Source organism: Punctularia strigosozonata, assembly GCF_000264995.1.
Source record: "Punctularia strigosozonata HHB-11173 SS5 unplaced genomic scaffold PUNSTscaffold_18, whole genome shotgun sequence".
Lineage (NCBI taxonomy): Eukaryota > Fungi > Basidiomycota > Agaricomycetes > Corticiales > Punctulariaceae > Punctularia > Punctularia strigosozonata.
The window spans coordinates 563,038-584,627 of record NW_006767450.1 but is presented as its reverse complement, the minus strand read 5'-3'; the positions used below and the strand labels follow the sequence as shown (position 1 = coordinate 584,627).

At 53.0% G+C, this 21,590-nt stretch overlaps 7 protein-coding genes across 7 annotated transcripts; 3 read left to right on the top strand and 4 right to left on the bottom strand.

The window, feature by feature from the left end:
* Positions 1-623: 623 nt before the first annotated feature.
* On the top strand, positions 624-1,429 carry PUNSTDRAFT_76606 (uncharacterized protein; the record flags this gene model as incomplete). Its single annotated transcript, XM_007388475.1, has 3 exons — positions 624-670; positions 723-1,224; positions 1,274-1,429. The coding sequence occupies 3 exons, from the start codon at positions 624-626 to the stop codon at positions 1,427-1,429; spliced, it is 705 nt and encodes a 234-aa protein (XP_007388537.1).
* Positions 1,430-3,817: 2,388 nt separating this feature from the next.
* Positions 3,818-6,974, bottom strand: PUNSTDRAFT_138796 (uncharacterized protein; the record flags this gene model as incomplete). Its single annotated transcript, XM_007388474.1, has 11 exons — positions 3,818-4,201; positions 4,252-4,428; positions 4,477-4,675; positions 4,726-4,787; positions 4,836-5,259; positions 5,312-5,486; positions 5,542-5,652; positions 5,705-5,838; positions 5,887-6,694; positions 6,753-6,810; positions 6,864-6,974. The coding sequence occupies 11 exons, from the start codon at positions 6,972-6,974 to the stop codon at positions 3,818-3,820; spliced, it is 2,643 nt and encodes an 880-aa protein (XP_007388536.1).
* Positions 6,975-7,832: 858 nt separating this feature from the next.
* On the top strand, positions 7,833-8,762 carry PUNSTDRAFT_138795 (uncharacterized protein; the record flags this gene model as incomplete). The annotated part of the gene is made up of 2 exons (XM_007388473.1): positions 7,833-8,692; positions 8,726-8,762. The coding sequence occupies 2 exons, from the start codon at positions 7,833-7,835 to the stop codon at positions 8,760-8,762; spliced, it is 897 nt and encodes a 298-aa protein (XP_007388535.1).
* A 412-nt stretch (positions 8,763-9,174) lies between these two features.
* PUNSTDRAFT_47620 (uncharacterized protein) lies at positions 9,175-11,300 on the bottom strand (the record flags this gene model as incomplete). The annotated part of the gene is made up of 8 exons (XM_007388472.1): positions 9,175-9,402; positions 9,460-9,498; positions 9,555-9,662; positions 9,972-10,166; positions 10,214-10,649; positions 10,698-11,004; positions 11,053-11,188; positions 11,238-11,300. The coding sequence occupies 8 exons, from the start codon at positions 11,298-11,300 to the stop codon at positions 9,175-9,177; spliced, it is 1,512 nt and encodes a 503-aa protein (XP_007388534.1).
* Positions 11,301-13,799: 2,499 nt separating this feature from the next.
* Positions 13,800-15,469, top strand: PUNSTDRAFT_146597 (acid protease; the record flags this gene model as incomplete). Its single annotated transcript, XM_007388471.1, has 5 exons — positions 13,800-13,914; positions 13,969-14,028; positions 14,084-14,766; positions 14,823-14,895; positions 14,952-15,469. The coding sequence occupies 5 exons, from the start codon at positions 13,800-13,802 to the stop codon at positions 15,467-15,469; spliced, it is 1,449 nt and encodes a 482-aa protein (XP_007388533.1).
* A 2,388-nt stretch (positions 15,470-17,857) lies between these two features.
* PUNSTDRAFT_19788 (uncharacterized protein) lies at positions 17,858-18,514 on the bottom strand (the record flags this gene model as incomplete). The annotated part of the gene is made up of 1 exon (XM_007388470.1): positions 17,858-18,514. A coding segment is annotated over one exon (657 nt), but the record flags the coding sequence as incomplete, so codon positions are not given.
* Positions 18,515-20,603: 2,089 nt separating this feature from the next.
* PUNSTDRAFT_108527 (DNA-directed RNA polymerase I kDa polypeptide) lies at positions 20,604-21,504 on the bottom strand. Its single transcript, XM_007388469.1, has 6 exons — positions 21,449-21,504; positions 21,279-21,383; positions 21,102-21,217; positions 20,989-21,045; positions 20,891-20,929; positions 20,604-20,836 (listed from the first exon to the last, which is right to left on the bottom strand). The coding sequence occupies exons 1-6, from the start codon at positions 21,471-21,473 to the stop codon at positions 20,798-20,800; spliced, it is 381 nt and encodes a 126-aa protein (XP_007388531.1). The 5' UTR covers positions 21,474-21,504; the 3' UTR covers positions 20,604-20,797.
* Between the last annotated feature and the right edge of the window lie 86 nt (positions 21,505-21,590).

Below are 21,590 nucleotides of genomic sequence, written 5' to 3'. Positions count from 1 at the left end.
ACGTACTATCTGGCGGCGCGCTCTTGAACTGGGTATAGCTATGCCGGCTCAGCCTGTTTATCAGGATATTATCAGCCAGGATGGAGATGCTCAGCGTTTGTGGACATCATCCACCCCTGCCATGTCTGTGATCTCGGACGAGCAACTTGACCAGGAGATAAAGCACGTTCTCACAGTGTTTCCTCAATTTGGTCGTCGGATGATACATGGCTTCCTCTCAAAGAAAGGATTACGCATTCCTATGCCACGTATTTCAGCTTCCTATCTTCGAGTTCACGGTACCCCAGCTATCTTTGGAGACCGACAGATTCATCGACGCTTGTATCATGTGGCTGGGGCCAACTCTCTATGGCATCACGACAGTCAGCACGGTATGAACAGACACCGCATATGATAATATTGCTTTCTCAATGATACATGCTTATATCAGGCCTCATACGTTACAAGATGGTTATCCATGCCTTCATTGATGGGAAGAGTCGTGTCATCACCGGCATCCAAGTCAGCAACAATAACCGTGCCGATACAGTTCTCCAGGTGTTTCTGGCTGCGACTAGAGGTTGGGGTATTCCAAGCCGTGTACGTGGAGACCACGGTTCGAAAACTTAGAGGTTGCACGGTGGATGGATGCACATCGCGGTCAAGGAAGGGGCTCGTATATCTGGGGACGGTACGGCCAGATATTTATACTTACTATCTGGTTCTCACATACATTTATTTAGGAGTGTTCACAATACACGTATAGAAAGGCTGTGGTATGATGTCACACACGGGTTTGGGATGAAGTGGAAGGACTTCTTCCTCGAACTGGAGACCCACCACGGTCTTGAACCAACCAACCCTGACCACATATGGCTGCTCCATCATCTGTTCCTTGCGTCCATCAATCAGGATGCACTAGAGTGGGCAGAGATATGGAACTCACATAAGATGTCCACACCAGGCACTGGAGCCCAGTCTCCTAACGAAATGTTTTTCTTCAGCATGCTCCAAGACGGACCACGAGGCTTAGTGCCCCCCGAACAAGATGTTCATGATGACGAGGATATCGAAGATGTCACATCATATGGAATCGACTGGGATGTCTACAACGATCCATCAATGGTAGCCCATCTTGCAGACAGCGATGAAGAGGATGATACTTCCCATAATCCATTTGGGACTCCAAACAAGCTCTCAGAAGTAATATGTGATGCTCCACCCTGCCCTTTACAGCCTCATGAGGTAATGTCCTATTCTATTCGGTGTTATATAATGCTCACATTCACCTTAGGTGGAGGCCTTGAACAACAGATTGAGGGCATCTATCAACATTTCTGAGCGAGACATGAAGGTTCGACGCCTAGTCTGGACACAAGCGCTAGCTATTTGCCATGATCTTGTGTCAACGGTGCGCTTATACACCTTATACGAGCTACAATCAAGCTAAGGTTCATTCTAGGCAACGGCAATGAGCCCAAACTAGACGCTCATACATCGCGATTCACATCTGTACATACTGTCTCTCCGTGCCAATATGATTCTCCGCCTGTATCGGTCACTACCGGAGAACAACTTGTCGAGGATTCAATAACAGGCACATCAAAGATAAGCTATGCCCACCTGCGTCGTTGCTCTTGTACAGGCAGAGAGGGGTCTTCGGGTGTCCCGGTAGGAGGGTTTGTTGAAGAGCATACTAAATCATGTTTATGAATATATCTGACAACAGCGAAAGCTTCTTGCATATCTCACCTTTATTTTTGGCCCACAACACCTCCACTACTGCATTCTTTGCCACGTCGTGATCAGAAACATCCATGTCGTCAGCCGGGAGGATGTGGTAGGTCGCAAGACTGTGCGAACTTATGTGGTGTCAACTTGACAGCTTAGGCATCGCTCTCCCCCGTCTTACTGTGATAGCCCCTTTATGTCCAGTGAACTATCCAACCATGCACTGCGACGCAGCACTCGACATCACCGACCACCTGAGAGACGCGATTATGAAACCCTACAATCATCTTACTCTCACGTTTCCGTGAGTGATCGATCTTTGCTCGAAGAAGGAAGCGTGCAGGATGAAGTCGGAGAAGAAGGCACTCTGGTCGAAGGTCAGTGGATATCTGTCACTACTGCATAGCTCTGCGCACCCACATGAGCAATTCCAGAACGTCTTGTGGCCCCACAAGTCGAGCCTTATCCATTTATGGCCACAGGCGATGAAGGCGCTTCTCTTCCATTCCCACCCTACGATCCTATAGCAGCCAGCACAGAGATTTCAGCTTTGGCAGCAGAGCTTCGAATGGTCCATGTACCTATGTTAAACCGTTCGTGTGTTCAGTATTTTGGTTTACAATCAATACTGACGTCTGCCGTAAATTCAACAGCCATTCTTTCGCCCCCTAAAGTGCAAGATAACGATGGACTCACCCTCCAATCTATCATCTTCTTGACAACAGTGTCTTCACAAACAGCCAAGTCCTTCTGGATTCAAATGGACGATGCACCCTCATTCTCTCTCACTGCTTCTGAGCTTGTATCATGGGCAACATCACAGTGCGATGAGGCAGAGCGTTTCATCAGCAAGTGGCCCACCAACCTTATGTTCTATGGAACATCGCTTCTCCCCTACGATAGTCATCAATACCCGGGCACTACATGGAAAGATGACAATACTTCCTTTGTACCACTCACTGCGGAGAGCATAGTGGCTCCATGTCTTGTCACTGGACCCGAGTTCTTCACATACGCTGTACGGTTCAAGGATTTCCCCTATCCTCCAGGTGCGCTCGTCTATATTCTGTACATCTGGTTAGAGGTCAGTATTGCATTTGGTCGTAATCAAGAGTTCTGACCTTATTGGATATAGGAGGCTTACCGTATTCGATCAGCCCCCACCAACACCAACCCTCTAGCCAGTCTCAGTGGTGCTTCTTCCAATCCCAGACGCTCAAGGGATCTTCCTTTGCTCGAGTCTCCTAGAACAGGATTCTTATCCTTGACCTTTCCTACCAGCGTCACCGCCACCACCTCCGCCACCCCCACTGCAGGTGTAGAAGCGGACAAGGTGCTCTTGTTCCAGCACTTGGAGGAGAGGTATGGTGTGCAGCGTAGTCTTGCGTTTCTAGGTCCACGTCAAAGGGGACAAGCATATGCCCACGTTCTTCAGGTCCGCTTGGTCGGTGATATATGCACGGACTTGGGCATGGCATGGAGCGCAATATTTCCAAAGACGCATATACCTGAGGTTCGGTGGGGGGATCATATGGTGGCGTTGGATGACATCCTGAGGTGGACTGAGCAGAGGCCTTCCACTTTCAAGAATAAACGTACACTTGTGGCCCGCCTCCATCTCGTACATAACGATCTCCAGCGACGTTCACAAGAGTCTCAAGGCGGGTTGCAGGGGGTGGCTTTGCCAGAGGCTGACAGAAACCTTCTTGATGACATTCATTTCATGTTGTACGAACCGTTTCCAGCACTAGGAAGTACCTCGGCCCTCATTGTTCGCGCAGACCGCTATAAGGTTGGACCTCTTCGTCAACTTACTAAAAGCTACCTGAATCCTGTAACGCAGAGATAAATAGAGTAGAACCAAGCTCTGTAGGTCATATTGAAGTTTGATCCATGTGTAGATGAAAGTATGCAGGCTCTATGCAGGCTTGTTGACAGTAGTCGTACAAGTCGACACTTCCATCCAACGGTTGTATGGTCACGTGACACTTATTATCACAGCGCAAACTTACTTTCTACCCATCGTTTACGCATTCTATGATATAAACTCAATTGAGCACACAGTTTCAGGTTACAGCAAAACAAGCAGACATATTAGATTAAGCATTTACCATATCCTGGGTCGCCATCCATTCATATCCCTGACCCAAAATCTGCCATCTGCATCGTGCGTCAATACGATAGATGCCCTGCACCCCTTAAAGTGGAGATTGAAATGAGTAATCTCCGTGCTTCTGAACCACAAAATGTCGCCTGCTTGGAGGTCGAAGACCAGACCAAGCTCGTGAAGCACAAGCTGGCCTCCCGTCCACTTGCCTAAAGGGATGACGACACAGATTTCGAAGTCCTTCTTGTCTCGGTGTCCAAGAGTTGCAACCGCAATATTCACCACCAGACCAGTGAATGGCCCAGCAGGAGTTACGTCATGGAGAGGCAGCTTCTTGGCAAATGTTGCCTGAACTACGCATTCTTTGGGCAAGTGATGCTCCAACTGGTCAAGCGTATGTCAGACATGTGTATATCCAATAAAACAAGACCTACCACGCGCAGTACCTCCAGTATCAGTGGCTCCAGATCATCCAGGAGCTGCTCAGTCTCGTTGCCATCTTTTTGACCTTCCTGAGACATCTCAGGTAGCCGTTGGGGCCGTTGAGCATGACGCTTCCCCGTTCTGGTCTTCAGCTTCAAAGGATGTATATCCATGGGAGCGTCATCGCCCTGAGTGCTGTCAGTGTTCAGTATAGCATACTCAAGGGAGACACTTACGCGCTGCTTATACCGATTGTAAATCAGGCAGTGCTTGCTTAAATACTTGAATTTTGGCAGAGTGGAGTCGCCACGAATCATCTCTGGAAAATTTGCCTCCAACAGCATAGAGGTCCTCTCAAGAAGCTCTGGATCTTGTCGCACATGCCCTATAAGCACTGCGCAGAGTACGCCATGCTTGTCGTAAATTTCAAGCGTCCTGGCAAAATATTCAATACACTCAAGCCTAGAGTTAGATAGCTCACTTACTCATTGGGCGGCAGCTTAGGTGTCTCCACGTAATGAACTGGAGGCTTATCTAGCGATTCATACTTCATAGATTTCAGTATGAGATTACGCTAAGGTTGTGGATGACTCACGTAGGCCTTGAACGAGTGAAATTCTGCGAATTTCTTCCTATCGTTGGCCAATGTTCGATGCATCTTTGTCCACTTTTTTACCTGAGGGTCTTTCTTCTTGTCAAGAGGATCGTGCAAACCTAGGCATTCAAAGGGGACTGTGATCTTCAATAGCTTATCAGGGAAGGGAAGATGTTTATGTTGCAAGACGAAGTCGGGCTCTGGCACGTGAGCACCAAAGGCAGAAAGATCAGGCGCACTCCAGGACTGGAAAGGCAACGTAGAAGCTGCGGAATCCATGTCTATGTCCATGGCATGCAGATCCGGAACAGGCGCCTGCACCATTCCAGCCAATGAGTAGTTTCCGATCAATGAGAAGTCGCATGAACCTGATCGGTGCAAGTAGTCGTTCCAGCAATCGGCGTGTTCCGACAGGATCCAATCACTATTGTAAGGCATTTGTCAGCTCAAGAAACTTATGATTTTGGTGCACGTACTTTAGTATCAGGCTTGAGAAATATTTCTTGGTACGCTCAACATTGGTAGATGCCAAGCATACCATATCCTCCAGGTTGTCCGTCTTGCTGAAGACAACATGAAAACAGACCAGCCGATTGATAAGCTTCAGTGCTGGTATGATTAGGCGCCTCACTAGGACACCACCAGCATCCTCTGGGGCATCAATAGGTCAACATAGCTTTAGCAGACATCAGTGGAGTACGCTCACTAGGAGGGTCCACCATATATTCAGCCGCCTCACTGATTACCCTGGTTTTCATGCTCTGCAGACTACGCCTGCTACTCAGAATGGATACCATTATTAACATTGGTAATCCTCCTATAGTATCATTTCAGATTATCGTCATATAAATAGCGACTGAATCACATACCGACACTGACCAGACGTGCCAGTATAGCTCCTTCATTGAGCCAGTAGTAGAAATCACGATGTGGCTGCCCTTCTCCTCCGGGCGTCCACTGACGGAAGAGCTCGGCGTGGTTGAAATCCTCCCTAGCCATGACTCTGTAGATGTCGTCAATACAAGGTGTTTTGAGTGAACATAGCACTTACTCGTTTGCCCTCACCGCCAAGCGCAAGTTCGCTAACATTGAGAAGAACTTTAATGTCCTAGATTTACTGGAGTAGCGATAGCAGTCTTTGGCAAGCTTGATGAGAGACGTGCAAGGTGAAAAGGAAGCCATGTGTAGATTGTGAAACGCCGCAGGATCCTGCAAGTCACGAACCAGCTCGGAAAGAGCTAGTAGATTGGAGGGGTGGTAGAAGTACGCCAGAGCACGGAGGAAAAACACAACATTGCTGTTCTCTTGCAGAGACGGCGGGCATTCAATCCAACGCCCCATGGGCGCCTCCAGCGTTTGAGATGCATTGCCGGCACCCTGTTCTTCCGGCAAGGTGTGCTCTTCCAGAGCGCTGCATAATTCGGCCCAATATTTGCGGGCCGCTATGCCTCCACGTCTACAACCGGCAGGCCCAGGTCCAGATCCGTCGCCTTCATCCCCCAGACCCCTGGCCCGCTCCCGCTCTCTGCGCCGTTCCCTCTTTTTCTTGCCACCCCGCACCTGCCCCTGCTTTCTACCCCGCACGCTCCCCTTAGCATGACGCCCGACCTCAAACTCAAAGTCGCTGCCTGACATGTCGTAGTCGTAGTCGCTAATGGACGCGTCATCGCTGTGCACCATGCCATCCTCCTCCTCCGGGATGCTATCCGTAACCTCATCGGAGAGGGAGAGCGCTGAGCCCTCAGCCTTGGTGAAGTCGTCAGTGTCGTGGTTGGTATACAACACAAGCGGTGGAAGGCCGTTGGCCTCTCGTCTTCGATTGTATTGAGCCAATGAAGGGATTCGAATTTTCATTGAATCTGCGGATTCATGAGATGCTAAGAATCATAGAATATTATATTGATGATATTGACGAACCGACTGCATTTGCCGTTGAGGCTGGCTGCCCATCAGTCCCAGCGAGGCGTTGAATCAGCTGGAGTAGAGTCAACATTTACTCCAGACAAGCTCAATATGGTGCAAACTCACTCTCAAGTCCCTCGCCCGAGCTTCTTCCTCCATGTAATCCAAGAGGACGTCTTCGTGATGCAGGTTCACAAGCATGTCCAGTTGTCGAAGAGTGTTGGCATCCACAAGCATGGCCAGTCGTGATCTAGCAGACCCAGACAGGACTTCAAGGTTTTGGTGATTCATGCGAGAAAGCAGGAAGTTGTCGAGTAAAAAGCACGAATGTCGCAGTTGTTGGCAGTATGCGCAGGGATGCGCGAAATCGACCAAGTCCTCTGATGTGGCAAATGCCAGACGCGACGGGCTCTCCTGGTCCCTCCTGCGTCGACCATTCATTTCCTCGTTTGTGGCATACAGTGAGCATTGTACACACCAGCCTATCAATACTAACACACTCTTGCAGGATGCCCAAGTTTACTTGAAGATACGGCGAATCCAGGCGATCCACAACCTGATATTCCGCTGAACGTAAGTCCAAGGAGGTCGTCGTCGAACAGAACGAGCTAACACACGAGGCAATGGCCGTGTTGTAGCTTGCAATGCCTCACTGAAGGAACGTGTACTCACACAGTATTCGTGATCGATACAGCAGTCGGGCCGTTGACCGACATTCTCTTGCTTCCATTCCCACTGCCGCAGAAGATATCTCATCTCCTGTCCACACCGATGCCGGCCTCGACTACCTGGACCAGCGATGACCCCATGGCTACCGACTAGGGCGACGGATCACAACGGCGGGGGGCGTCAGTCACTACAGGTTAGTGAGTACGTTATTTTGTTCGTCCATTCGTTGTCCTTAAGCCGCACGCTACTCGAAGATCCCAACCTGGCATGGCATAAACAAACACTGGCGCTATCGACCGCGCTACCCGCCCCTATGCCACTCGACGACCCAGGAACCAGCGACTGCCAACGGACGCGCCGACGGATCAGAAGCGTCCCCAGTCAGCGCACTCGAAGCCGAACGCTACGCCGCACGCACCAGCGTTCATGCACGATGCCCCGTGCACGCCAGTCTTACAGCCCCCGAACGTGCGAGCAGGCTCGACCTCCTCCGCAATCCACCGCGCGAAAGACGGGGCGCGGCTCGTTCAAATCGGCCGCACCCACCCCTCCTCGGCCTCCAATACGCGAAGAAGGCGGCGCGGCACTTTCAAAACGGCCGCGCTCGCCCCTCCTCCTCCCTCCCGCCTTCCCCGCCCTCCGAAACGCAAAGAAGGCACGGCTCGCTCGAGACGGCCGTGCCAGCCCCTCCTCCTCCCCCCCGCCGCGCGAAGACGGCCGCGCGGCTTGTTCAAATCGGCCGCGCCCGCCGCTCCTCATCCCTCCCGCCCTCCTCGGCCTCCAGTAAGCGAAGAAGGGGGCGCAGCACGTTCAAGACGGCCGCGCCCGCCTCTCCTCGTCCTTCCCGCCCTTCCGGCCCTACAACACGCGAATAAGGGGGCGCGGCACGTTCGAGACAGCCGCGCCCGCCCTTCCGGCCCTCGAACACGCGAAGACGAGGGTGCGGCACGTTCAAGACGGCCGCGCCCGCCCCTCCTCATCGCTCCCGCCTTTCCGGCCCTCCAACATGTGAAGAAGGGGGCGCGGCTCGTTCAAGACGGCCGCGCCCGCCCTTCCGGCCCTCGAACGCGCAAAGACGGCTGCGAGGCTCGTTCAAAACGGCCTCGCCCGCCTCTCCTCATCGCTCCCGCCCTCCCCGGCCTCCAATGCGCGAAGAAGGCGGCGCGACTCGTTCAAACGGCCGCGCCCGCCTATCCCCGTCCTTCCGGCCCTTCGGGCTTTTCAGTACGCGAAGACGGCTGCGCGGCTCGTTCAAGAGGGCCGCGCCTTGTTGTGTTGCTGCACCAGTGCGTGCACTGCCTCTGAGTACTGATTGTTAGTGATATCAAGTTCAAACTCAGCAACATTGATCCCTAGCCCGGCTCCTCCGTTACGGATTGTGCATGATTCACGGTGGTGGCCTCTCTCACGACTGTTTGATGAGATTGCCGGTGCTCTTGTGTTTGCTGGATCAACCAGCACCGCCCTCGATGTTCCAAACACTACGGCTCTGTGCGGCACTATCACAACCACCGGTGCAAGACCAACACCACGTCAGGCAACGATACGCCGTCGCTTGCGTGGACCTGTATCTGGGTGAAGCGAATACCATGCGGAGGCCCTACGGCGTGGTGACAGACAGCGGTGGCAGCAGCGAGGGCTTGGGAGAGGCGGCGGGGCCAAGGGCGAGAGTGGTATCTTATTCTCGGATTTTATTCTCGTCTCTGGTGCGATAGGGTCAACCATCTACCCTGATTTTGTAACAGCAGGTACATGTACAATGATATGATTAAGCTTGTGAAAAACTAGTTACAGTGCCCAAGGCAGCGCCTGCTCCACTCCAAACCTGACTGTGCATCCATATGTCAAAGTCAGTTATTGTGCTCGGGTCTTGGAAGGCGTCCTGCAGGAGAGCATTGAGGAGCCATGAATTGACGGACACATCAATTTCTAAGGAGCACGCATGCCAGCAGATGAGAGGAGGGCTGTCGTCCCTGCGGATGAACATCTCGCCAGCCTGAAATGAATAATCAGTGAGTATGTTCGATAAACTTGAAGAAGTTTGATAGTGTACCTGCTCCTGTGAGCGTATGAGCCCAGAGCTCATGTTGATCTGGAACAACGTTAATCATCTGGGTAAATGTTGGTAAATGTAGAACTAGGACTCACCTTGATCTTCCAGTTGGGGTCGGTAGGAATATTGGGCGTGCCCAACATGCTCGTGAGGAAGAGACGGCTGCGAAGGAGCCCATCATGCTTATGCTTGAAGTATTCATCCTTTGATATCAGATGACAATCGCAAAAAGAGGATGGGTGACCAGTTCCCAGAAGCCATCGTTGAAAATGACGCTGAAATGCACGAACCACCCTATGGGTTACTTGGTCCCTTTCACCCGATCTTTGTTCCCATTGGATATGATCAAGGACATCTTGAACAGAATGTAGTTCACTGTCCCACAAGGTGGCCGTGATAGCAAGAGGGTTGCAGATGATACGATCGATGCTGGTGGACGGATAATCAATCAACAGCTAGTGCATACAAATCAATGAGCGAGAGATTGTGGACATCTTAAAAATGAAGCTTACATCCAACAAACCCTGTTTGGGATCAACATCGGTTGAGAAAGGAAAGTTGAATCCAGCTTTGAAAGATACAAAGCTAGGGTGGTTCCACAGGTCGACGCATTGGAACAAGACATGGGTAAGTATAGAGCGTCCCAAGTTCCTCCAGATCGCTCTAGTTGCATCTTCATCCTCTACGTCATCGGAAAACTGGGAGCCCTGAACAAATATAAGCCAGGAACAGATTAGGCGGAACTGATACCCACCTGCATGTCAAATTCCAACAGAAGCTGCCCCACGTAGGATCGAGGATTGGCCAGGGCAAGCCTAAATGACGAGAGATCCTCGCCCAAGTCAAACCACTCCTTCAGACGCGGCCAATCCCCAGGATGAAAATATTCAAGATAATGAGGGTGGATATCGATAAAGTCGAACCCCCCAACTCCATGGAGACATGCCAACACGAGCAAGGGGCTGATATAGGGAGGGCGATGGCGTAGCTGAATGATGTGAACAGCGAGGAAGGTGCCAAAAGTGTTCCATCGTCTTTCACGTTTAGGGGCTGGGATGGTCGATACAGCACCAAAAAGAGGCATGCGCCACTGCTCCCTGATGCCGAAAAGGCCATGATCTGGACTGGTAAAGTCCTCTACTCCGGCGAGGAAGACCTCTAGCTGTGGACCCCTCCCGAAGCCTTCACCTCTGCGCTACATTAGAAATTGGTTGACGTTGTGGAGGCAATTTACTTACACATGATAGTCGGCACTGAATTGAGAGAAAAAATCTGAGCGATTGCTAAGTGTATACTTTGTGAGCTTGGGAGTGGTGGCTGGAGGAACTGCAGTTGCATCTGTAGGTGCAAAACCCTCTGGCTGGCCTTCGATATCCCACACCATAATCTCCATCATCGCGCGGGCGACCACAAGTGCGTTGACTCCATGTAAGGCCATGGTATCTGGCCGAGATGCAAAAGGCGCATGAACGTCTACGAATATGAAGAAATCTTTCAGCTGACTACGTGTCACTTTGTCGATATTTGGGCGAATAAGTGGAGGATCTGTGTACACGATTAGTTATAGAAGAGTAAAAGGTTGCTGAGACGAACTATTTGGTGCTAGAGAAGATGTTGGTATTGACGGTGGCAAACCCACTTCCGAAGCTACATGGGACAAGAACAGATTTTCTGGCACGGGGTCTTCAATGTGCCGGCGTTGAGCAGGCTGTTGTACTATCTGAAGGTCCTATAATATAATATCAGCACAGGTATCGGGCATAAGAATATTTCCTCACCAGGGAAAGAGGTCGCGTATGGGTAGGTCTGTCTAGACAATGTTCCGATGTGTGATCGGTCATTGGTGGGGGATGAGGAGGTGAACCAGAAGGACAATTTTCCACACAAGTGACTGTCTTGGGATCCCAGCCAAGCTCCAGCCATGAATCAGGTGTTTCCAGTTTCTGATAGAAGCGTAATGCGAAGCAAGGATGGGGTAGATCTGGATCGTTTATCCCAAATGGAAGCTGGAATGATGTGATGGGACCTTGTAGATCACCGTAGAGAGGAGCTGCAGGTATATCAAAATAGGTTAGGGGCTATATATTGAGCGACAACAACAGCGACAGACAAATAAGTACAAAGGGACTGTCACGATGGAAAGGATTCGCCGCCTTCTTGGCGTATATAGCCTGGATATTTGAATATGTGAATCCGGAGTGTATCATGCTGGCATAACGGTGAACATGGATCGGTGCAGCATCGTTGCTTTTACGAGGTGAAGTAGACTTGAGGATGTCAAAGGGAAGCTTATGGGAAGGTAACTGGTCCAGGGGCCCTTGGAGATGCTCAGGCCATGGAAACTTGAATGAGTATTCCTCGCAGTGACGTTGGATTGCTTCCCAGCACTGGAGAGATATATCGTCCTGACTTTTTGATACGGTGGCGGTAAGGGTCAAGTGCAAATCTTCCAGGCCACGCAGGAGGCCATAGAGCTCTGGTAGGGTGATGGAGAGCATGGGATGAACATAGGTGTCCATTTTATGAAGCTGTCAAGTGCTGTCAGACCTTAGACTTCATGCAAGACGACTGATCTGACCTTAGCTGGCCATATACATATCGTAATGGTACCCAAATCTGGCTCACCATGTGGGCTGAAACTAGACGCGCCAGCTCGAAGTGGTTTCTTGGCCCTGGCCTTCTTGGCAGAGGTGACACGTGCAGCATTTGCGGACTGGATCAGACTGGAATGTGGTGGCATCCAGGAGGTGATACCCAGAGGTTGGGGTGTTGATGATGAGGAGCCAGAAGCATTCAGAGGGTTCATATATGCAGGTGTGGGAATGCCAACAGACGGGGGAAGTGGGGACGCTGGAAGAGGAAGACGACAATGAGTGCAAACATGAGCGTTTATGCGGAGAAGAATAACAAGGGAGAAGCTTTACATGAGATTGGACCAGTGTTGTTCGAAGCTGTGATAGAGTTTGCTAGATTGAAGGGGGCTGCAGGAGGTGCGTTCCAGCCCGTTGGCAGTGTCTGTGACCTAAAGTCTGTGTTAGTTCTATGCGATCTGATGCAGATTGACTCAGTGCCTTACAAGGAGCTGTTGGATTGTTGCATAAGCTGCAGTAGAAAGGCAAGCATTTGGCCTTGCTGGCCTGACTCTGAGGGAAGCCCACTCATTGTGTAAGACGTGTGTACGGAGAGCGTGCTGGAGGAGGAGGTTTGGGGCAGTGTGATCAACACGTGTCCTATCATCAGCCACCCTGCTTCAGCCACCAGTGCTTGGAGCACTATTGTAACACCAGCCCAGCACTGCATAGCTAAGTTGTTTGATCTGGTGCATCACCGGTCCATAATCATTGCAGCATTGGCGTAGCACTACTACATCACTGCTTTAGATTAGATGCCCAGAAAAATTGATGCAATGCCACGTGGGAACAAAACACAGCCACACCAGTGCTGTGTCACTGGTCCTGACTGGTGCTGATCTAGTGATCACCAGTGAGCACCGGTGAGCACCGGTGATCACTAGTGATGGGCTGCTGTCACCGGTGCTCACCGGTGATCACCGGTGATGAGCCCTTTGCATGACATTTGTTGCACTTTTGTCCAGTAAAAACCTTCATATTTCTACTATGTTATACTGCATCTTCGTTCACCGACGAGCCTTTGGAATAACAGCGTACCGGATGTGCCGCGTGCAATCCCCGGATCCATGTCACTGCACCCGATGAAAATGCTGTCGTTCGCCGTCAACGACCTCGGATGTCTCTTGGAACGTCGTTGCGCCACAACATCGTGCATGTCGTTCACTGAATCAACGACGCTCTGGCCTTTTGCTATCGAAAATCGACTTTCACCCCCCGGAGCATGGTCCTTTTCTGAACGTGGAGTCCCGCATGACATGAAGCATGGGCGACGCGGGGCTGCATGTGTAAAGGCATGCAGTCGTTGGCGGTCGCGGCGACAGCAAAGCTATGTTCCTGGGCACGGCCTTGTTTCAACTTCCTCTGACCGAATAGTGCGAAGCCTTTATGCGCTGAATATAAATCTGTTGCGCTGCCGTCGTATGTCTCATCCCCTTTTCACCCGACTGTGGGTTAACATGTCGCTCTACCTTCTGCTTTTTGGCCTGTTGTTGTCTTCGTGTGTACATGGCGCGCGCATGCCGCGACGAAGCGTGCGGTACAACCCCCACTCTTTCCGTCAATCTTCATTGTATCGCCGCGAGCTGGGAGTATTCGTGTATAACTTGGGCGATCGCTTCTACCTCAGCAACATAACACTCGGTGGAAACAATTACACCGTTATTCTTGATACGGGGAGGTAAGGGATGATCGCATTTTTGGCAGGATGGCATGGATTATAGCGGAATCAACAGCTCGGATCTCTGGGTCACTGGCCAGGAGCCCGGCGGACGTATCGACACGGGCGTGAGCCTCAATCTCACTTACGCCGCCGGATCAGCACCGGGTGAGCTTGGTATCACGATGCGCCAGTGACGTCTAAATACACGTTGCGTCGCAGGAAATATCAGTGTTGCCCGGCTAGAATTCGATGAATACGTGGTTGAGGACCAGGAGTTTGGTATTCAGCGTCGCATCACCTCGATGAATCTGCACAACTGACGCACTTGTCATAGTCTATGTGCCAGATGCATCTGCCATGAAATTTCCTCCCGGTATACAAGGAGTCATTGGGTTGGGACCCGATATCTCTTCGGATATCGTGGAACTCGACATAGAGGAGGGCGGCAGCAATCCCCTTAGAACTCACTCGGTACTCTCTCGCATATTTTCTCAGAACAAGACCAGCCAGAACTTCATGTCGTTGCTGCTCACCCGGACAAACGATACTGAAGAGGATTTTGAAGGCGAAATTACCATATCCACGCTCATTACCGGTTTCGAGAACGTTACCTCGATGCCAAGGCTACCCGTCGTCAATGCCAGCGTTCTCGACGCTCGTTTTCAATTCGCTCAACACTTGACGGTGGCCACGGACCCGGACCCTGTCGTCGTCAATGGGCACCGCATTCGCTCGCACTCCATCGTTCCACACATTGATCCAGGACGAATGGTTGCAACCTTCGACTCCGGCTTTACGGTCCCTCAAATTCCTCGAGAATGGGCTGACACCATATACGGCGAAATAGAGGGGTCGTTCTATCTGGAAGTGAACAATTCCTGGGCGCTTCCTTGCAACCAATCGTTGAACGTCACGATCGGCTTCGGCGGCCACGCTTATCCGATACATCCACTAGATCTCAACACGAAACTACTCCCGCCTTTTGATCGTGATGGCGTGGAGTACTGCTTCGGCCTCGTGAGTTCCCATACCACTCTGTTCGTGGTATGATATGATCCTCACCGTTATCATAGTTCCAACCGATCCAACCCAATGCGCTCGACGCCCTTGCTGGAACAGCGGATATGATTCTCGGAATGGGATTCCGTAAGATTGTAACCATCTTTCCAGGGACTGTGGCTGATCGCCCTGGATCCCCGCAGTACGCAATGTATACGCGTTGTTCGACTACGGCGACTTCGTCGATGACTCCTCCAATGACCGCGTAGAGCCGTATGTTCAACTGCTCCCCATCACAAATCTGGAGGAGGCCACGATCGAGTTCAACAACCTACGCGGCGTTAGCGCTGTTCCTAGCGCAGGTTACGATGGTTCCGACGACAACACTACCACCGGCTCCGACGCCATCACTGGCATCGTTGCCGAACCGAAGTCCGACAAGACGACTTTCATTGAAGGCGACCTATCGGACTCTACCAAGAAGAAGGTTAAGAAGATCGCTCGTAGGACTATCTATATTATCGTGGGATGCGTCATCGCGGCGGTTTTGCTTGTCGGCATTTGCATCTGCGGATGCTGCTACGGCATGTGCGGAATTTGCCGCCGGGATTCTAGCGGTCGTCGAAGGTGGGGTCTCAAAGGACAAAGCATGCCCAGTGCCTCGAGCGGCGGCAAATATGCGTCGGTCAACAATCCGAAGCCATGGGAGCAGAGTTATTGAATGCTCACGTCTCCAATGGACATCATAGCGTGAACAGGATTGGAGAGGTACCGGGTTCTGTACATATACATCATGCAACATAACGATAATCATATTTGTCTACGAATCGAGAATGCTTATCGTGCGCACTTGGTATTCATATCAATCATGGCATAACGTCCTCGCCCCAAGGACAGTCCGCTTCGGGTGTATACGGCGTCGGATCGTCACGAATGGTCCCATTCAACATCGCCCCTATGACCGCCTCCATCGCTGCACGCTCCGACGTATTACACCTCGCCGCGGTACTCTCTAGGTCCATTCTATAAAGCAGGGCCTGCCCTTGGTCCATCCACCATCCATTGGGGGGTAGGTAGAGCTTCTCATGAGCATACGCACGGTCGTCCTCGCCAAGTTCGCATCGTTGGAGAAGGTAGAGGAGGCATACGTTGCGTCCACTGTTACCGTACCCACAGTAAACTCAGCCTCAAATACGGACAGCGGGGAGACGTACAGCTCATCACGAATGCTAAAGTGATCCGGCCCGTGCATATTCGGGTGCCTTGCGAACAACCCTCGTGGTTATAGGACCTACTAGGCTCGCCATTTCCGTCGTGATTACAAGGAATACCTGCCCCGTGATATCACAAATACCCCCGTATCTGGATCCCTGGTACCAGAAAACGGAAAATGATGGAGCCACCGCCCACACGTCAGTTCACCAACCTTGCGGCCCATGTATAAAATCCAGAAGATCCTGAAACGGTGCTGTCAGCCAGCTCAGAGCGTATTAAGCCGAATGACTCACCCATATATGCGCATCTCCGGGCACATTGCCGCTCTTCAAGAACTCCTTCACTTCTTCTTCGGTGTAAACCGCCTCGTCTGAAGAGGCCACGTTGCCTCCAGCACCACGCCTCACGGGCCCTGCCCCTGGTGCATGTCCAGCCCGAATCTCGCGATCGCAATAATCCTCGAAGGTCCAGCCCAGCGTGTCGCGTGTCGAGCCGTTCAGGATGCGCCCCACAAGTTGATCCATTGCATCAGCCTCCGCACGCATGGCCAACAGTGCCTTGAGACCTTCATATGTTTCTTCGTCGTCATCTGTGTCCGCGTCCTCCTCTTCGTCATCCGAACGACGACGACTGCTTGTTGCCAGTAAGCATTGGAAATGTTGGACAAGCCTCGGGTCGTCCCACCAGCCATTGCTCGGCAGGTACCGCTTCGAGTGCGCGTAATCGCAAAACTCGTCCGGGAATGGGCATTTGTTCAAAAGGTAGAACAAGCAAACGTTTCTTCCGCTGTTCCATCACATCAGCAACTACTATAGAAGTGGCATGCTGAGTTACTCAGAGAGACTCACAGTTCGTCTCGGATGCTCCTATTATCTGGTGCGTGCTTGTACGGACACCAACGCGGGCCTTTCTTGCAGCCTTTGCAATTGTAGAACTTGCACTGCTTTCCGTTTCCTTCGTGCTTGAAGTCCTCTGAGTCAGAGGTACATCCTATCTCGCGGAAGAAGCGGGGGCCTTCGTCCTCGGAAACGACTTCGTCATCACTGTCGCTGTCTTCCTCATCAAGGAGCCCACGAGCGGTAGCCAGTTCTTGCTTCGCTTCCGCACACTGAGGATCTTGCTCGAGGCAGACTTCGAAATCTGATGCCAGCGATCAATTTCTTCCTTCGTCTTTCGAGACTAGATCAGTTTACCATGGATGGCGGCCCTAATGCGCCCAAGACCTTTTCGTGCAAGCCCTCTACGATACCTCGCCTTTATCAACCTTTTGTTGTACACCAGCGCTCGGGTCGCAATCCGGTCAACTTCCCAATAGCTGTGTTGCGCGTCTCGTTGAGCAAGGAAACATCACAGATACTGTTGTTGGTTGACGTACTCCTCTAGCTTTAGAAACGCCGCAGTCAAATTAGTCAAGTATGGCGAACGGGGACCGTCCACCTCCGCCGCTTTCATATACGCCTCGATAGATCCCAGGAAGTCGCCTTTCCGGAAGAGTTCATTACCCTAACGATGAAGCAACATCAGCAACGGCTTCAGGTAGAACTAAATTGCGGCGCTCTTCCACACAGGAAACATATCGCCGACGATAGGACTCGCGCTAGGCCAATTATCGGATACTCACTTTCTCCTTTAACTTCTCGCCTGCTGCGTTTTTCTCCTGCAGCACCGCACGCCGACTCTCAGCCCGGGCCCTCACTTCCGCTTCTCTTGACCGACTTCGCCGAGGCATCTCGCTCGGCGCTGCACCGGGCCAGGGCAGACGGCCCACCGGTGGCCTACTTCCGCTCCCATCCGCTCGTTCTTGTTCGCTCGCCCTGATGGGTTCTACTTTGCCGCCGAAGATCCGCACGCCGACGACGCGGTCATACGTGTTCTCCTCAAGATTGTCCAGGGAGAGGCCCAGCATGCGGAGGATCAGCTTCGTCGTCGGGTCCTCCCCGTTCACGTCGCCGATGTAGCCGAGGTAGCCTCGCCCGACGTGAACGAAGGCCGCGGGCGTCTGTGCCGTGTCGACAGGGATAGGCTCGTAAACGTGAGATTCGGTGCGGGAAGATGACGAAGGAAAGTAGACCCGCAAGCTCGGGTGAACATTCTTCAGGTTAAGCGCCTTGACTGAGTAGGACTCGTCCAGCCCTTGCGTGTCCATCCCCGGTATGCCGTTCGGGTTGAGGTGTACGGTCGTGCGGTGGTAGTTCCCCGACTGCCACGTTAGTCCCCACTGCGCAAAGAACTCGGCTGTCTTCTCTCCCCAGGGAAGCCCGTTGCTGAAGTTGGCGCCCAGGACGACTGTGCCGCCCTGCTTGGTGAAGGTAACGAGCGCAGCGCGAAGCTTCCGATATCGAGGCTCGACGACAGCTCCATCAATCACGAGCACCGCGTCGGGCCGCTGAGCTGCGGAGGCAGCGAGGAGCTTCTTGGCCTCTGCAGCGTCTTCGACGCGGACGACACTCGCCTTCGATGCGATGGAGGAAGTCATCCAGTCGTAGCCTTCGTCTAGGAAGTGCTCTTGAAGAATACCCAGAATCATGAACTTAGGTCGCGTTCGTTCCTCGGGTGTCTGGTTGGGTAGTCAGCGAGAACGCGAGACGCGAGTTGATGGACATACAACTGCAGGCCTACCCAAACGGCACATGGCGATGATAATGGCGGATGTCTCCTCTGAAGCGTTGAGATCACCGACATATCCCAGATATCCGTTGCCGATTGAGGTGAATGCAACTGGAGTACTGCGCGGGGCCCCGTTACTTCGGTACACGCAGTGCGAGTCGGCGAGCCCGGGGCCGGAGAGGTGCAACGCGTCAACGAGATATGTAGAGGCAAGTCCTGTCTTGTCCAGTCCGGTTATCCTTTGCGACGACAGATGGGAGGTACATGTGCGGCGTTGGCCTGACAACCACCGGATGCCCCAGACGTTGTGGAACATGGTGTTCTGGTCGCCGAGGCGCACATGACGAGGGAATCCGCAGCCATATACGACAGTGCCGCCACCGTTCTTGCTGTACCGTACCAGCGCATCGAGAGTCCTCTTTCGGCTTGGGGACGCCACTGCCGCATCGGCTACGACTACGGCGGCGACCTGTTGGGGTTTGGCCAGTCGATGGATCATTTCGTCGTCGGTGAGCACTTCAACAATGGACGCCCTTTGGTTCAACGCATGCAGTAAGTGAGCGTATACGTCTTCGAATCCGTGCTCCTTCTCAAGGCACAAAAGGATGACGGTCGGCTTCGAGGAAGTTGCCATGTTTCACCGGTGCCTGGAATGATACATACGATAGGTCATGCTGTTCCTTTCAGTATAAAGTGGCACACCTCCAGAGGAAGTTTTCAGCTGCTACTGCAAGGCGGGACACGGCAGAGTCAGGATAGCCAGAACGCGCTAAAAACGCGGACAAAGCGGGCGCGTCAGCTCGCGATCACGTGGCCTTTCGCACGCAGGTTGGAATCTGAGTCTCAGCCTCTGGTCACCCTTCTCTTGATGGAGTTCGACCTCACGATCACAGTAGTCTCTAATCATTTCGATATTCCACACGTAAGACCCTAAGAAGGTAGCGCATTAAGATGGGTAGCCCATCACTCGCCCAGTGAAGCACCATATCCCCAATACGAAGGCCATCCGCATGTGCCGGGCAACGGCGCCCACCCTCCACTCTCAACCCGTGCCGTGAACGCCTTCGCGCGCTCCCATATGCTCTCCCGTCCGGATCCCTCGCTTTCCCAGTCATCCTGCAGCGGGTCGCAGCGCAGGACGAGGAACAGCCTCTTATCGGCCTCGCGGCGCGGGCGCATCGAGCCCAGCAGCTTCGTCCATTCCGAGTGCGCGAGGCGGGCGGCGACCTCGAGCACGATCATCTCCGCCCTCGCGTTCTTCTCGAGCTCGGCCGCGAAGTTCCAGAGGAAGGCGGCGTCGCCCAGGCGGGAGTAGCCGAAGGAGATGTGGGTGAGCCCGTGGTACCAGCACGGGAGGCGGGCCATGCGCGCGTGCTCGGGCCCGACCGGCCAGGCGGCGCCCTCGCGAACGCGCAGGTGCGTGACGGCATCGCAGATCGGCGCGAGGTCCTTGTCGACGTCCGGGATCCAGGGCATGGCGGCGACCGTGACGTGCAGGTCGGAGGCGCGCTGTAGGGAGACGGTTTCGTTTTGTGCGGTCTCGGTCGGCGTGGGCGAGGGGAGGGAGAAGAGCGCTTCGCGAACGCGGTCGAGTTCCAGGTGACAAGGTCGGTTTTGGGTGTCGCGGGCGACGTCTTCGGGGTGCTGCGCCGTCCAGCCGACGTGTTTGAGGCGGGGGAGGAGTTGGACCAGGCGCGCGAGAAGCGCGGGATTGCGCAGTAGGGCGTTTCCCGAGGCGATCCAACGTGACTTTGATGCGGGGCAGCTTCCGTGGAGCCACAGCCGGCGAACATGCTTAGCGCGCGGGATCGGCGCCCCGTCCTGTGCCATCTGCGCGATCCATCGTTCGAAGAGGCGGGCGTCCCCCTCGCGATTTGTTTCTATCGTGGCGTATAGGTACCGTTCCGCGATCTGTTGCACCCACGACGCGACGAGGCATAGGCTGTAGGCGGATTGACCATCTGATGCTGCGGCGCATTCGAGAACGGCGATCAGGAGCTCGGACGGGAGATGAGGGAACATTGGGTTGGGGTAGAGGGTGGTGGTAGGAGGAAAAGAGCCCCCCGGGGGGTCAAGTCGTTCCACGCCGGTGAGGGATAAATCGGGCGAGGTCGGGCCTGTCAAAATTTTGGGCTGTGCCCGCCGGCGCTTATCTTAGCGCCCATCTCGGAATCGGGCTAGTTCGCCGATCGGATCAAAGACGGACCCAGGCCCCAACCCTCTTCTCTCAGTTATTGACACGCCAACCGTGTCCGCAGGATACACACTGGAATAAGATCGGTTTCGAGCTGATAAATACGCGATGGACCTCGATGCTTACTGTGTACAAGATAGTTGAGCCTTCGTCCACACTGCGAAGCTGCGGTCGTCATTAGTATGTGAACGACTTTGTGGCTTCGACAGGGACGACCAACTAACCTGCATTTCCTTGGAGTATGCTTCGTCATGACCGCAGGACGGACACCGTTCGGTGACCTGTGTATCAACACCATCGGTCTTCATCTTTTTCTACTGCAAAGTGCATCCCGTACCTTCAGCAACGCACTCTCTCCTGAATGCGCCTTGGTCTGAGTCTTGCGCTTCTGCCTCAGCGCCGAGGGCAACGCGTCCGGGTTCGACCGCGTGACAATCTCGATGTTGTCGTATGCTGGCGTCCCGCATGATTCAACATCCGAAACGCACGTTCCTTAACAGGAATGCCTGCTCACATGAAGAGGGCTCTTCACGGCCGCACTGGTCGCACTTGACGCTGGGCTCGTCCCCTCGAGGCAAGTCAAGAAGTGTGCCGCAATCGGGGCAGAACAGAAGGGAACCTGGTTCATTTGAAAACAGATTGATTTAGCAGAGAAAATATCGGAAAATTAAGCATATAAATGACCTATTTTGTGCGCCTGAGAGGTCATTGCGACTGAGTTTTGAGTCCAGCGGATCGCGTCGAAAGGGTAAGCGTTGCTTCTACAAATATTTCGGCGTTTTCCAGTAGCATCGCCACCATCTTCCCAGTCCCGTGATCGATCGCT

Coding starts and splice junctions, on each gene's coding strand:
- PUNSTDRAFT_108527 (XM_007388469.1), bottom strand. CDS start 21,473: ATGACCTCTCAGGCGCACAAAATAG. Junction 21,218..21,278: donor CCGTGAAGAGCCCTCTTCAT/GTGAGCAGGCAT, acceptor GCGGGACGCCAG/CATACGACAACATCGAGATT. Junction 20,837..20,890: donor GCTCAACTATCTTGTACACA/GTAAGCATCGAG, acceptor ATCTTATTCCAG/TGTGTATCCTGCGGACACGG.